Here is a 16,487-nt window from a genome sequence, read left to right as displayed (position 1 = left end):
GGACAGCGGCCGCATAGGACAGGGACCACTTAAAGCCAGCTGGGAGTTAAGTAGGCCCAGGGACCTTGACGTGCTCCAAGCTCAGTGGCTGTAGCTTTCTGGCTGGCCTGGAGTCTCTGACCCACCAGTTATCCACACAGGACAGGGTCCTTTAAGCAGAGGCAATGAGGATTAGACAATTGAAAACAGGACACTTGTAAGGAGCTCTCAGCCCACTGAAGAGGCTTCTTTAAGCCTTCTGTGGGTGAGGCCAAAATGAATATAGGTTGTCTCTGCAAACCACACAGAGCTCATGGGAGGGGCCTGCCCTACACTCCAAGAACACGAGGGCACAGAGAACAGAACGAAGGTGTCAGAGGCACCCCTTCCACAGGGGTGCCGATCCCTCCATTCTGCCTACAGCCAGGCCTCGACTCTGATGTATGTATGTATGTATGTATGTGTGTATGTGTGTGTGTGTGTCTGTGTGTAAGGCAGTGGGGAGGGCTCGGGTGGGCAGGCACACAAGGGGCTGCTGCCCAGGCAGTTCTCAGCCCCCAAGAGAGGGGCAAGGAGGGAGATAGCACAGTGGTCTGGGGAGCTGAGTGGACCACATGATCCCTGGAGTCTCTGCAAACACCATAGACTTTCAGGACAATGTGTAAACACTTGCCACTGCCTGAAACTGTTCCCATGACAACAGCTTTGCTGCTTCGACTTTCTAGATACACATTCTGAGTTACCTCATCTGCTCCTCAGAACAAGATCAGTATTAGAATTCCCATTTTACAGATGGAGAAACTGAAGCCCAGGGAGGTGAGGGAGCACCCAGGGAGGTGCTCTTTCCCTTCCAGTCCAAGAGCAGGCCTCACCCTCCACCTCCTCCGCCTGTCCTGTGCATGAGAGCTGCACCTCCAGGGATTTTAAAACAACAGGCAGCTCAGCAAATGTTTGGTCTGTGTTTCAGGACTGCCAACAAGAGGCCTCTGTGTTCACCTCCCAGACACATGCAAGCCCCAGGGCACCACGCTGCCACATCTCGTGGGCAGTGCCTGAAAACAGAGATCTCCATTGTGAAGGGAGGCAGTGGTGACTCCCCAAGAAGGAGGGCATTGGAGAGGTTGTGAGGCAGACGCCGGGATGCTGCTTGGGTTGCAGGAATGCCATCCGGATTCCAGGAACACTGTCCATGCATGTACACCCAAGCCAGGGCTAGGGAAGGAGGGCCTGGAACAGGGTGGAGTATGTCTTCATCCCCTTATCCTGCAACCCTCACAGGAAAAAGACACCACTGTCTGGTGTACAGACCCCACCCCAAGGGCTGCTGCTTGGCTATGGGAAATATAAGGATAAATCCTGATGAAAACGATGAAATGATCCAAATGCAGAGACCTTTACAGCTGCTGAAGCAAGCCATCTTTACTGTCATAACTCATTTTATAGATGAGAATTGGATGGCTGGAAATGGGACTGATTTGTCCCAAGTCAACAGCTGGATTTGAACTTGGACTGCAACCCAAGTCTCCAGAGGCCTTTAACAAGTACAGCACGAATCCTGTCTATAATACATTCTCAAAAAGCAGTAGTTAACAACGACAGAGATACCAAAAGTCGGCATCCACTGAGCACTCACTGAGTCCTGACTCTCAGCACCAATTACCACTTCCCTTCAAGATGTGGAAACAGAGGCAATTTGCCCCCAAGTCACCCTGTTAGCAAGTGGCAGCACGGGGCTTTAAATCCAGACCCCGTGGCTTTGGCATCTGAGTGCATGTGCACTCTGCTAATTCTGGGCCAGGCTCACCTGTCAGATGGAAAATGCCTGCTCGTGTCTGATGCAGACTGTTTCCTGATGCTTATACCTGCAGATATCCACAGACAATCACTTAGAATCCTAGGGCCAGGCAAACAGACTCTTTCCCATCCACAAGCCTCAGAGAACCTGCACAGTGGGCATCTTTGGAAATGGGTCTCCACATCCAGGAGCCCCAAAGCCCCAGCCAAGCTGTTTATAGGTTTCTGCTGGCATCCCCTACTGATGGCAGTGAGGGAAAGGAAGAGCGAGAGGACGGGACAAGCCAGGTGCATGGCTCTCAGGGGGCTGGCATGCCACCCACTAGCACACCACTCTCTCCACCTACAATGTGGCATCTGGAGGCCTGGGCCACTCCTCAGACAGGTGGGGACACACTCTCGACTTCTTCCCAAGAATTCAGACCAGAGGTGGCAAACACGGCAGTTAACAGCTGTGCAAAAATGGCCCTCCAGGTGTAGGCCCCTTGCCTCCTTTGGAGAGAAGACAGGCATATGGCATGAAAGAGTGATATGAAAATAAACTATTTCTGGGTGAGCAGGCTGCATCATTACCTCAGAATTCTAGTGTCCTGAAGAAATCATGGGGTTGGTTTTCCAGAGACATGATTTATTCAATAATTTAACACCTATCTGCATGTTCATCATGTGCCAGGCATGGATCTATGTAAGGGCCCAGGTGTGAACAAGGCAGGCAGAGGCTCCGACCTCACAGAGCTTAAACAGTCTCGAGCCACATGAAGATTTCTGCCCTGCCAAACAGAAGAGCAAGATTCCAGGAAATCTTTGTTGTTTTTTTTTTCACTCAGGAGACAAAAGACACAAGGAGCATTTCTATCAATCAATATAATTAGTAGACCAGCCAAAGCTATTAAACACTAGTGTTTTCCTTTCTCTTTTCTTCTTCTTCTTTTTTTTTTGGCTACTAAATGAATACATTCATATGTCAAGTAGAAAAGCTAACTGGAAAAACCTGTCCCTCGGTAACATATTAGCCACAGGAAGTGATCCTGGTTCTCTTCATAGTCATTTAAACCTCCCTTTTCTCTGCAGACCTGCTGTTCGTATGTGTTAAACATTAATTACAACTGTTACTCATTACATAGCGAAAAGCTCCCCATACAAACAAAATTGTTAATTTCCTTGCAGACCCAAGGCATTCTGGGAAGCTCTCTAAGGGGCAGAGAGCATCACAGGAGCCCCGTGGGGGCCAATAGTGAGGAGGAGGTGGCATGGGTCCGGGTGTGCCAGGTGATGGTGGCAGGTCTAAGACTCCCTGAGGAACCTTCTGCAGAGGCTGAGCCTATTTGTTCTGAGTACTGAGGATAAGTCAGTCACAGGGCTTGGTGGGAACAGCAAGCCCAGGGGAAGTGTCTTATGCACAGAACATCAGCGTTCCCAGCTCCAGAGCATTTGTGTTTGACAGTGAAAAGTCACAAGGTCAGCACAGAGTGGGCACAACTGCTTCTGCCTCAATAGTGACCAAAGGCACATGGCACCAACACAAAGTAAAGGCAATGTTATGGCATGTACCTTCCACACTTGAGATGTCAACGCAGCAGTGGAAGGAGTAAAGTCTGCAGTCAGACTGACCTGGGTTCATTAGCTGTGTGACTATGGGCAAGCTGCTCATCCTCTGAGAGCCTGAGTACTGTCATCTGTGCAGTGACAATGAAATCACACCCACCTTGCAGGGCTTCATAAGTGGTGCTCACTAAATGTTGATTTCCTATCCTTCCTCCATTTCCCCCTTACCTTAATAGGATTATTTTAAATTAGCCAATTGAGCTGGTTTGGAGATGACTCACAATTGTTTACGAAATAGACGTACCTAGGACCTTACTTGCCCTCTCTCTGCCCTTTCGGCCTACTTGATGAGGCCAGGAAGGTGTCAAGACTTAAGAAAGTCCCTGGGTAAGGGGTGATCGACATAGCATTAGCACCTGCCCTATAAGTGTGTATCTGGCTGTTCAGAATAAACTGACATACCTCCTATACAGGGTGAGGTAGGAGCACAGAGAGGTCCCAGCCCAACCTGGGATGAGGGTGAGGAAGGGACTGCACATGTCCAGGAAGGCCTTTCTGGAAGAGGTGGTATTGCTAGTACTGAACTGAGTTGTGACATCCCCTAACTACCCCCTGACCCCAACACCTAACACATAATATGTACAAGGTACATTGGAGGTTCTCAAAGTGAAGTGCTCAGATCAGCAGCATCAGCAGTTCTTGGGACCCTGTTAAAAATGCAAATTCTCACGCCTCATCCCTGAAACCTACCACATGCACATGAGGAACTCTGAGGACCCAACAATCTGTTTAATGCTTCCTCTTGGTGATTCCCCTACTTGCTCTGGCCAAGCCAACCAGTTCACAAGTGTGTCATGGCTAGAATGGGGAGGGGACAGAGGGGAGAAAAAGCAGTGGGGATCTCACACCCAGGAATCAATGGCCCAATCCTTGGGAAGAACTGAATAAAGAATGGAAGGACTGGGTGGCTCACTGTTAAAACTACTGCTGGAATGCAGACAAGGATTTCCTATGTAAGTACTGCTTTCCACACTATCCATGCTTCTCAGGGCCAGGCCTAATTAGGAATGAGCTCTGTAAGTGAGGCCTCTGTGCCTTCCAAGTACCTCTTCATGGAGTACATTTTAATATTAAATTAAATTTTATTTAATACAATTAAACCTCCCCTGAATACCAACAACCATTCTTTCAAGTGTGACCCTTTACAGCATGCAAAAATCTTTTCATCCAGATCTTTCAGATCTTTTCTCTTGAGCATTAGAGATCCCGTTTGACAAGGGTTTTGAGTATTCCCACTTTATGGATGGGAAAGCTAAGGTTCAGGGAAACTGAACAGTAAGTCTGAGGTCTCACAGCTGGTGAGTGGTGGAGTTGGCATGTGAACTTAGGATTGCCTGACTCCTTCTACTGCCCCATTGACTCCCGACACGCAAAACACTGCCCTGAGCTTTTGAGGGCAGAGCAACTCATGGAGGAGCTAATGGGGAAGGCCGACAAAGTACCTGAAGTAACTATGTTCAGCACTGAGTCGTATGTCAGTCTTCTATCTTTGCTGGGAGGCAGACCTGTCACTAGCTAAACCCAGGGCATCACCTGATAAGTGGATTCAATGGAGACGAATCTTCAGTGAGTGGAAAATGAAAAAAGTGAAATGATTTTGTTCCTTTAAAAGATTTCAAGGGTGCCCTTCACACACTCCCTGCCACCCAGCTCCCTGAGCAAGCACTCGGATCATTTGCTTCTCAGAGGCAATTATAAATCATTAAAGATATGGCTGGTAACTCTACTCATTGGATTAGAAGGCAATGTTGATCTATCCTGTGTGTGGCCTGATCAGCTCTGCTACGAGGTCTATGGCAGTTCTCTCCTCTCAGGGCCTTGTTTCCCCAGCTAGACAAGGGGGAGTGGGATGGCTCTGGTCAACCTCCACCCCCATGTAGGTACGAACTTCCAGAACTTGGGACTCCTACTGGATCCTCTGCTGGAACCATTCTAGGTGGGGAAACCCAAGTCAAGTATCTTATTAGCTGCACACATGGCAGAAATCTGTATAAGGGCAATGAAAGGCACATGGCATTTCCTGTGGGCTCTAACCATATTTTATGCAGCATCTCTGACGGCAGCAGGGAGCCCAGGCAGCCCCTTGGGTTAGGGCTTGGATCTGGAACTGGACTCCACAAGTTCAAATCCTGGCTCTGTGGCTGACTAGCTATGGGCCTCTTCTCTTTGGACCTCAGTCCTTTTTAGCAGTAAAATGAGGAAACTCATCTCCCAGAGGAGAGCTGTGAGGATTCAGTGAGAGTGCAGGCAAAAAGTGCTCAGTAAATGGCCAGCACTTTCATGATGTGGTGTCCCTTAAACCTCACAGGGACCCTCTGCAGTGGACACATCTCCCAGGTGAGAAAATGGAGGCTTCAATGACAGGTTGGATTTCTGTCCTCCCCGTGGCTCCTTGCAGATTAGTGAAGACACTAATCCTGAGCCCATGTCTGATTCTCTAGGTCATGCTCCCAGCTCCTCTGCTCTTCCCTATGTGGCCATGTCCTATGCAGGCTCCATTTGTCCATGTAACAGTCCCTGCAACAAGGCCCAGGGCCGATGAGACCCTCCATACCAACCTATGCTTCCCCAAGACAGTGTGGAATTACCCCAGGCTGCTCTTCCTGCCCCACACCAGGCAGGGAGTTCCTCTAAGTCCCTGTATGGGCCCAGAGCTGCATCTAGGGGTTTAGGGCCACTTCTAGACCCATTTGCCACCCTGCAATTTGTGGCTGTCAAGGCCCCCAGGGGATGAGTCAAAGCAGGCCAGGAACTAAAATCATCAGCCCTGAAGGCAGGTGTCTCTGCCAGGAGTGAAGGGAGTTGACAGCTTGATGGAAGCCATATCACTTCTCCGTGCATGGTGGGCTGCAGCCTGCCTGTTCCTTATAGTTGGCAGTGCAAGAAACCTGACCAGGCACCTGTCCTGGGGCTGTGTGGGAAGGGACTCCAGTGCCAGGCAGGTGGAGGTTCTGGCTGAGACCAGGCAGCTTCCTGGAGGAAGAGTAGGCCATGAAGGCCCAAGGCTTTTTGGATACCTTGTGGTATTTCTCACTTACCTGGCCACAGAATTCCAGGAGGTGGGAGGATTTTCATTCCCAAGAAGACAAGACTACCTCACACCTTGCAATAGCTGTTCTCAGGACAACTTGGTAGTGATAATCGAGGCTTTCTGAGGCAGCAGCCCTCAGAGCCTCAGTCGATGGCTGAGCTGGGAAGGGCTCTTTCTATCGAGAATGCCAGAAGCATGCCTTTGAGAAATGCCTCATGCCATGAATGCGATATAAGACAACGCTTTGAAAGGCAGAAAGCACTTTTGCTTCATAGACTGAATCATGGAGATAATTCAGAGGCCGTCCCTTCTCCTGGTCTCTGATCAGCATGGTGGGGTGCTGAAACATGGAAGCAGTGCTAGAGGTGACAGGCCAACCCTTCACTGCCAGGCAAAGCCTCCATCAGCAATCCTGTCTCAAATGAGCTTCTGCTTCCAAATTCCCAGTGAGGGGAAGCTCATTATATATTTCCAAGTATATATCAGATTCTTACCACTCACCTGGACCCTAAATCCCTCTGATTCCTTTGGGTGGGCCCAGCTTTGGGCTTTAGGGGTCCCTCACAATTCACACCCTTTGGAAATTTGAAGACGCTGCCCAGCTTCCAGGCTAAAAATGCAGAACCAGAGAACACAAGTGGTGGAAAGAGATGGTAATGATTTTGCCCAGCCAACTTTATCCCATACAGTGACTCCCCAGCTGCAGATCCTGCACCCTGGGCTCCCATGGTCCATCAGAGAGTTCCTGAAAGTCTAGAAAAACCATGCGGGACATTTTATACAGGTATTATAAGGAGGACAGGGCCTAGCCAAGCACTGCCTTGCTTCCTGACAGCACTCATGACTTGCTAAAGCATGTGCATATGGACATACCCATGCATGTGCAAACACTGTTGACTCATGTGGGAACACTGTCCTTCATTCCTGGGCAGCCACATGTCTAGGTTTACAAATGGGACCATGGCAGTGCTTGAGCTATCTAATCGAGCCATTTCAACTCATCCTCCTTACCTGGAAGGTGGCCCATCCACCCCTCACTCCATCTTCACTCTAGGCTAGGATATTGAAGGGTGTTCCTCATCTACCAACACTACACCAACAGGCTCCACAGACCTGGGGAGACATCTGGTTATGACTAAAGACTCATGCTTACAGCATCCCTCCAGCCTGAGGGAAAGAGCTTCCTTCTCTGCCCCAGAAATCAGAACTAAGCCAAAAGCTTCTTGGGAAGAGGATAGCCAGTATACACTTGGAGCAGGCCATACAGAGACAAGTGACTTGATGAGACATAGATGGAGATCTGATCCTGAGTCTGTCTTCTATTGGTAGCCAAAGAAGTAGACCTGTAATGACATTTGTGATAGCAACTCACTGACATATGGCCAAGTCCAGAATGGATTCTTGTGGCCCAGAAACTTATAAGGAGACAGTTCTATTTTTTTTTCTAGATATTTATTGGTTTATTCATGAGAGACACAGAGAGAGAGGCAGACACACAGGCAAAGGGAGAAGCAGGCAGCTTGATGCGGGACTCGATCCCAGAACCCCAGGATCACAACCTGAGCTGAAGGCAGATGTTCAACCACTGAGCCACTCAGGTGCCCCAAGGAGACGATTCTAACTGAGACATTGTGATCCTTTGCAAAGAATGTACAGGAGTTCCAAAACCCTCTCTGGGCAGAAGTGAGCCTTTTGGTCCAAGAGACTTTTGAACAGTTAAAGTTCTATAGGTTATGTGCTTTTGACTTTAACATGCATTTGAATCACCTGAGGGTCTTGTTATTTTTTTTTTAAGATTTTATTTATTTATTCATGAGAGACACAGAGAGAGAGAGAGACAGACACAGGTAGAGGGAGAAGCAGGCTCCATGCAGGGAGCCGGATGCGGGACTTAATCCGGGGTCTCCAGGATCAGGCCCTGGGTTGAAGGTGGTGCTAAACCGCTGAGCCACCTGGGCTGCCCTATTTTTTTTTTTAAAGATTTATTTATTTATTTATTCAGAGAGAGAGAGAGAGAGAGAGAGAGAGAGAGAGGCAGAGACACAGGCAGAGGGAGAAGCAGGCTCCATGCAGGGAGCCGGATGCAGGACTTAATCCCCGGTCTCCAGGATCATACCCCGGGCTGCAGGTGGCGCTACACCGCTGTGCCACCGGGGCTGCACTGGGGGTCTTGTTAAAACAGATTCTGACTCCATAGGTCTGGGGTGGGGCCTGAGACCCTGCAATTCTCACCAGCTCCTAGGTGATGCAATGCTGCTGGTCTAGGGATCACATTCCGAGCAGCACAGCACCAGACCAGACTAAGCATCAAAGGTGACACCACAGTTAAGTGACCTGCAGGTGATCAGTCCAGGAGAGTGTGAGACCCCATACTTGTCTGCAGTGTTATCTCATGCCACGGGCCCTAGATGTCTGGGAGAGTGGCCACACGAGCCCTTTAATCAAACTAGTGTTTGCAGAGTAAGCTCTTGGATGGCACTGGCCCCATTCCAACCATGCCAGGAGACAGGAACAGTCCCTCTCCTTCTGCAGTTCTCCCTGTGTGCATGGTCTCTCTCAATAAGTAAATAAAATCTTAATAAAATAAAAACTCCCCCTTATGGACCGTCAATGAGGCAAAAACTAAATGAGTCATTCAATGTCTCCTTGCATATGCCTAAACTCTTAGATACAGAAGAAATTTTTTTTGCATCTGGTTTTTCACCTCTTAACATTAAACATAAGTATTTCCCTCAGTTGTTATAAACTCTTTGTCAATATCACCTGTTAAGTGGCTGTACACAGTATTCCCTTTAACCAATCCCTGTCTGCTCAACATGCAGGTTGTTCTCCACCTTTCATGATCATAAACAATGCCTTTTCTGAATTTTAGATCATAACCCTGGCATGGATCCTAAAGGCTGGGCTTAGAATCAAAGAGTGTGCGCATAAGCTTAAGACCTGTGACACATGTGGCAGGCAGCTTTCCAAAAGGCTGGGAGAGGAGTTTTAGTGCTGTGACAGATATCCAGATTCAGGAGAACCAGTCTCAGAGTGAGGTGGAGGGAGGCGCCTGAGTCATTCTCAGCCAGGGCAAGAGGCAGCTTGAGGTCAGGATGCACCCATGCCTATGCTCCGTGAATGGCTTTGTGCTGGAGCTGGGACAGGAAACACAGTGGCCCTGGGTATATGCAGGCCTCTGGCAGCCGTTACAGCTAGGAGGAAGCACTGGGCTCCCTCAGGCCCAGTAGGAGCCACTTCGCAGGTTGGTCTTCTTGTAGGTATGTAAGAAAATTCCTTCTGAAATCTTGGCTTCGGTGAATTAGAACATTACCAACAGGACCAAGAGAGAGTCAGGTCCTCTGGGAAGACTAGGGGGATCAGAACCAAGGCCCTAACGGCTTGGCCTAGGATTTCTACCTGGCTTGACCAGGCCTACCTTCCCTCCAGGACCCTCATCATCTTTGAATAGCTCAGCTAGACTAAAAGAGAAAACCGCCCAACAGGATCATCAAATGAAGCCCTGCGGTTTGCCTGAGCATGAGGGATTGGTACACTTACCCCCTTTACCAAAGGTGAGTGTTGAGGGTGGGTGGGCCTCCTCCGAGTGGGGCCACTGGCTCCTTACCTGCCAGAGCTGGGATGGTGACCCGGTTCCACTCCCATGGCTGGTCATACTCATCGGCGGGCCTGTCATCGTCCTGGGGCAGCTTGCTCTCCCGCAGTCGGGGGCTGACCGTGCTCTCTGAGTCTGAGTCGACACTTTGGCCCTCAGGTTCATAAGGGGTGTCATATAATTGGATGCCTTTGTGCTGGGACCGGACACTTTCTTGCCTCTGAAATTCTGTAGGCAAAAAGGAAGGAAGCAGAGATGTAACGGATGCACAGCATGTACTTACTCACCTGGGATCTGTCAGGTGACATTCACAGGAATTTAGTCACCAGCCAAAGAGCTGAGAACTGCACAGGAATGGGCCCCTGTGTCTGTGCTTAACTGTCCCTCCCCACCCTGAAGGCAGCGTCTCTGCTCTCACAGGGCGAGGTTTCCTCACAAAGATCTCAGGCTCTTGGACCCAATGACAGAACCAGAGGCTTACCGCTGCCATCAGAGGCCTACCACTGCCATCTGCTCAGTCACTATCGTCTGCAAGGGCAGGGCCCAGATATGTACATGATGTTTCAGGTGTGCTTTGACAGCAGCCTGAAACAGAAAGAGCCCCCACCCCTTTGCTCTACACATGAGTAGGATCTTGCCCACTAGGACTGTTCCCCATCCTCTGGACTTTCATTCCCTACCTGAAAAATGAAATTAGGCTAAATGATCCTCGTGTTTGCCCTCAGCTAACAAGTCAAGAGCCTCCCTGGGTCACTCTTTCCTCTCCTACGAATCTGCATGAGCAACCCCTTCCCTGCGTTTCTGCCTCCCCCACAGCCTGCCTGTCTTCTGACACACTGAGCACATCCAAGGGACATGGGAACAGATGTCCAGTTTCACCTCTGAATAATGGGGGGGGGCGGGGACTCTTAATCCTCTGGAGAGGATGCCATGGCCTGGCCCTATGTGGGCTGAGGGGTGACTGCCTGTCTAGACCAGACCCCAGACAGGGGGCCTCCATGTCAGCTGCTGCTCATTTCTGAGAGGCCAGGCCAGTGGTGGCTTGAGGATGGATGCCAGGATGCTAGAATCAGGTGCTTCTGAGTCAAACAGTGACAGTTTACCTGCTTTGATCCTTCCTAAACACCCTCTGTGTGAAGGGGCCCGCATGAGACATGTGGAAGGGTGGGTTTGCTGTAGAGGCTGCTCTCAGGAAGCCCAGTGCTTCCAGAAGAGGTAGAGCATACACCTAAATCACCATAATTTCTGAGGCAAAGGGGCTCAGGTGCAGGGGCTGTAAGGGATCAGGGAGGGGGAGAGACATGACCTGTGAATTGATGCTCTGACAAGTGAAAACAGGAGGGGTCAGCATTCCTTGTGGCAGGATAGAGGTGGGCGCCAAGGCAGTGTGGCTGGAGGGGATAGATGGGTTCACTGCCTTTCTGTTTCACTGTGGTAAGACTTACACATCATATAACTTTGTCATTTTAACCATTTTTAGTTATACAGTTCAGTGGCATTAAGTACATTCGCATTGTTGTGCAGCCATTGTGATGACCTATCCTCAGACCTTTTTCAAACTTAAACCTTGTAACTGTTAAATGCTGACCCTCCCATCTCTCCCTCTCCAGCCCCTGGCAGCACCATTCTGCTTCTGTCTCTAATAATATGACTCCCCTGGAGACCTCATCTAAAGGGATCATACAGTTCTTGTCCATCCAAGACGGGTTTATTTCACTTAGCATAATGTTTATAAGCTTTTTGTAGCATGTGTCAGAATTTTGTTTCTTTTTGAGGTGGAATAAAATTGTTTGCCTATTCACTGTCCACTTTTGCTGGAGCACTGGGTCCAAGGAGGTGAGCAGTAAGGTTTGACACCAAAGAGGTGAGGGTCGTTGAGAGGGAGCTGTTGAAAAGGACTCTTGAGGCATTCTCCAAATCGCGGTAGAAGCCCACGGAAACTTCTATGCCTTGAAGAGCAACTGACAGAACACATGATGACGTCAGCCCTTCTGAGCAAGAGCATTGTTTTTAGGCTGGGCTTCACGGTCCAGGGCCAGCTCGTGGGGATGACAAAAATCCCCATGCACACGCCCTGATACAACAGAAGCCAACTCATTCTGTGCCAGTGCTGCTAGTGTTGATGTTAAATAACATTATGGTAGTGTTTCCCAGACCTCATTAAGTCACACACCAACTTCACGATTTCGCTGTTTTCAAGTACTGCCTGGGTTATTATTTTCTATTTTTACTCATGTTGCCTCACTTTTTAGAGTTAATAAATTTACAACCAAAATTTTGTATTACCATCCATAAGACATTATCCTTTACTAAAAACAGCTGATAAACATAAAAAGAATGAATGAGAACAAAACTAAGCAGGTAGGTACTATTGCCTGCTGGGCAGCCAGCATCTGGCTTGCTTTCCAAACTGCTGAAAAGGGACACAGAGCAAGTGCGAGCAAGCCCATGGGGTGCAAGCAGCACGCAGATACTTTCTTTGGCAAACAGTCACTTTTTCTTTTTAGAAAGAGAGCGGAACAAAATGGAAAAAACCTTCTCACTATGTGGTTCTCAGGCCCCCTAAAATCCTGTCTCCTCTGAGAAGATGTCCCATACTTTGGCAGAACATGGCTTTACTGGGTCCCATGAGTAACCTGGGATCATTTATTAGTTTTAAGGATAATGTTTCCCTTCTTAGGGAAAGAGGAAAAGAGAAGAGCTATAAAAGGTAGGAGTTGGCCACTTCAAAGTGAACACTGACTGTAAGACACGATAGACAACTCTGGAAGTCACTAAACCTACCAAACCATCTAATCTGTTCTGTGGGCTTGTTGTCATCCGCATCAGTCTCATGGGTTCTAAGGAGTGCAGTCTAGCCTCCTGACCCAGGACGATCACCTTCCTCTTCACCCTACTTTACAACAGGACCAGCAATCATTAATGCACTCTACAGTTTAGAAAGCACTTTGCCTGAGAATCGCCACTGAATCTTGGGTACCACAAAGGAACACACAGATACATATCTGGGCACCAATAATCAAGTGTGCCCTTGCTCTCTCACTGAACCAGGCTGTAAGCAGACAGTCAGCGAGTGGGGGGTGGGGTAAATGAATGACAATTGACAACCAGAAACCACTCCTTACCCCAAATTCCCGTTAATTTATGGAAGTCCCTGACAGCAGTGATAAAGTAGCTGGAGCAATATGCCAAATGCATCTAGTTTAGTATTACACAATATGTAGAAGAGATGGATATTCGGCATAAAAGGAAAACATGTGCAGTGAACAGATTAGCTATTAAATCAGAGGGACTTGTGCATACACCTCTCATACAGAATTTATTGTTCCAAAAGCATCTGTGCCTTCCTAAAGCTGGGTTAGTAATGGCATGCAGTTAGGGCAGAGGATGTTATAATGGTAATCATTAAAACGAGCTTCCCCCTGTAGTACATGGTGAATTCAAATTTTCATTAAGGCTGCAACAATAGGGAACAGTTAAGTAAATTATGGCACACTAACTGGATGGAATATTAAGCAGCCATTAAAATGATAAATCTGAAGATTATGTAGGTACATGGGAAAGCGTGCATAAAATTATGGTAAGTTAAAAAGTAAAATACAAGATTGTTTATGTGTTGAGTAAACTGCATAATGTGGGCTTTCTAAACAAGTCCTGGCCGATGTGAATGAGGCCCCAAAGGGAATTCTACTCCTTGCTAAGAAGTGCTGAACACTGTCATCACACACTTTTGCCCACAATACCCAGACTCTGATGACAGCAATGTTGTCAGTACAGCTACATGTAAATAAAGGATCAACAACCTGATAGAGGAAGGTACCAGCTACTGTGCAGAGAGGAAGGAATTATTGCATAATTATTTCTGAAAGTTGTTTTAAATAATGAGTTAGGATGTCGGTAAAGAAAAAATGTAATTAAGACAGGAGAACATGAAAGTAGATATGGTTTGAAGCAAGACTGGGCTTACAGGAGCTATGTGCATTTTGGAAGCAGCTGCCCTTTCCTGAGAAAATGCTCATTTAGAGAGCATCTTCTCTCCCAGGAGAGGATTGCCAGGGGCCCCAGGAAGTCAAGGGCCACTGCACTGGGCCAGCTCACCAGACGTCACTGTCTCCTGCCTAATGACTGGGCCCACCCTCCTTATTACCCAGACTGCGATCTGTGAGGGTCGAGAGACTAATCTAATAGGGGGGCTGATGACCATATGTTTTAAGTCACACATTATCTGGACATCACCATCTACAAATTCATGGAAAATGACCTTTAATATTGGTGGCAGGCTATGATTTCATGCCTCTTAGTGAGCAGAAACATGAAATTGACAAGGTGGAGATTTCTGTTGACCTCTGGAATAGAAAGGTTTTCAAGTGGAACTACATATAGAGAAAGAGAAAAAAAAAAAAAATCAATCAACACTTCTCTAGAATCAGAGAATGTTAGACCTGAGCACTCACTCACCAAAGGCACAGAGCCAGGAGGGCGAGGCAGGTGTGCTGACCAAGGGCTGAGGCTGTGGAGAGACGAGGGCCAGGGGATTATCTGAGCAAGGGGCCCAGGACAGAGCTTGGTGCAAACCAGGAGTCTCCTGAGTGGAATCTAATGAGTGTTTACAGTTCCCCAAGTCCACAAGCAATAAAGGTACACTTTGCTCTGGGGCTCGCCAGCTCTGTGCCACTTCCCTCCCACCCTCCTTTTCTTTGCTTTGGCTGCCAGGAAGCTCAGAGTTAATTTTGATGCTTAACTTCACTAAGAGTGTTGTCTTAGATATTGTATAGATTCTACTTTGATTTCTACTATGATGGCCTCGTTATAGACATTATTTAAAATGATGGACAACCTCAAATCTGTATTTTGAAAGCAGGTGGGTATACATCTAAATGAAAAATTGTGTAACACACTTCATGGTAAATATTTTTCACTAGTAAAAAGACTAGAAAAAAGAAATCTTTCCTTTACCTCTTTATCTTCCCTTCAGGAGGAGGAAATCTCTGAGGGACCGAGGCCAAGGAAATCATGAGCATTGCCATGTGCACTTAGCTTCCTCTAGTAGCACTGGCAACCCCCCCCCCCCCCCCCATCGCACCCAGCCAGGCATCTACCAAATCCCTGACACAAGAGCCAGATGGAGACACAATCCTGGTCTTCAAGAAGCCCTTGGTGAGGGATGGCCAGAGCCTCCAGTACAGAAATGGCTCAGGATCCTCAATAGGGAAGAGATGTGACTACTATCACTCAGTTGGGGTGAGCCTGGGAGGGCTTTAAGGTATCTGGACATGAGGTCAGAGCACAATGGTTCAGCAGGGCAAGTGGATGTGTGATAGGGGGAGGACCAAAGCAAAGGCAGAGGGGCCAGAAGCACAAGGTGTATGTGGAGCAGGAGGGCTGTACACGGGGCCTGGTGGGAGAGGAAGCCAGAGGCAGGTGGGAGTGGGTTCTGGATGCTCTTGAATGCTATGGGATGGCACCCCTAAGAGTATCTAAGGAGAGGTGCCTCAGACCCTAGGGCAGGGTGGAGCTGGGCGGGGAGAGGCTGGCACAGACGTGTAGAAGCCTTGCTGGAAATGATAGACGCTGGCCTGCAGGCCCCTCACCTCTAATTTTCCCAGCTGGGCTTGTCTGGGAATCCACACTAGATCCCAAATCATAGGGCAGTAGAGCTCAGAAGGGATGGATGTGTGGCCCACGAGGCCTCCATTCCTGTGCTAAGAAACCTCTACTCAGCCCACAGTAGGTGTGCCTAGCTGTGCCAGCAGACCTCTTCCACATCTCGGATTGGAAGTCATGAGCACCCATGCCTGAGATGCCAGGGATGGGGGCAGACTAGACTCACAAGTTCAGGGCTGCACTACTCAAATGATGAACCCTCCATGGCCATCCACCTGGAGAGAGACAAAGCCCCGGGTCCAGGGGAGTGACACATTCAACAGCACCATGCTGTGGCTGAAAACACAAAGTCTGCCAGGCTACTGGGGCCTGAAGCCTGGCTCAAGTGGAGGCTCAAGCAGAGGGGAAGTCGCCCCTGTTTCTGCATCTCTGGACATCATTTCCCAATGATGGTAATCACCTTGGATTCATGTTACGAGAGTTAAATGAATTCACATGCATTCAAGGTCTGGAACAGTGCCTGGTGCACAAAAAAAAAAAAAGCACACTGGGGACGTCACTGTCATTCTAGTTATCACAACTGGGCTTCCTTGGAATACAAGCCCAACACCCCTCCTCCTTGGCTACTGCCCTTCATGTCCCAGAGCCACAGAAGGTGGGCTTCCTGAAATCTGACAGGCCAACCCTGCCCTCAAAATGGAAGGGTTTTAACACCAACCTCTAAGCCTACTTCCATTTCTGGATCCCAAACTTCTGATTTTCGCTGCTGCTTTGGCAATCCCATGCCTCCATGTGGGAGCCCTGCTCCGGATCAGCTGTTGTGCACCACGTGAAACACAGAGGGGAGGACTCAACGATCAGCAGTCTAACTACTACATT

The 16,487-nt window shown here is 48.6% G+C and overlaps 1 protein-coding gene across 1 annotated transcript in view; it reads right to left on the bottom strand.

Annotated features, from left to right (window-relative positions):
- The window catches only part of SHB (SH2 domain containing adaptor protein B), a 139,782-nt gene that overhangs the window by 39,866 nt on the left and 83,429 nt on the right, over positions 1–16,487 (bottom strand). Inside the window, exon 3 of the mRNA XM_041761379.1 lies at positions 10,017–10,232. Within this exon, the coding sequence (XP_041617313.1) occupies positions 10,017–10,232 (216 nt within the window). The remainder of the gene's footprint in view (positions 1–10,016; positions 10,233–16,487) is intronic.

The sequence above is a fragment of the Vulpes lagopus genome, chromosome 7 (assembly GCF_018345385.1).
Source record: "Vulpes lagopus strain Blue_001 chromosome 7, ASM1834538v1, whole genome shotgun sequence".
Taxonomy (NCBI): Eukaryota; Metazoa; Chordata; class Mammalia; order Carnivora; family Canidae; genus Vulpes; species Vulpes lagopus.
The sequence above is the reverse complement of the archived record's forward strand: the minus strand, read 5'-3'. Positions and strand labels throughout refer to the sequence as shown.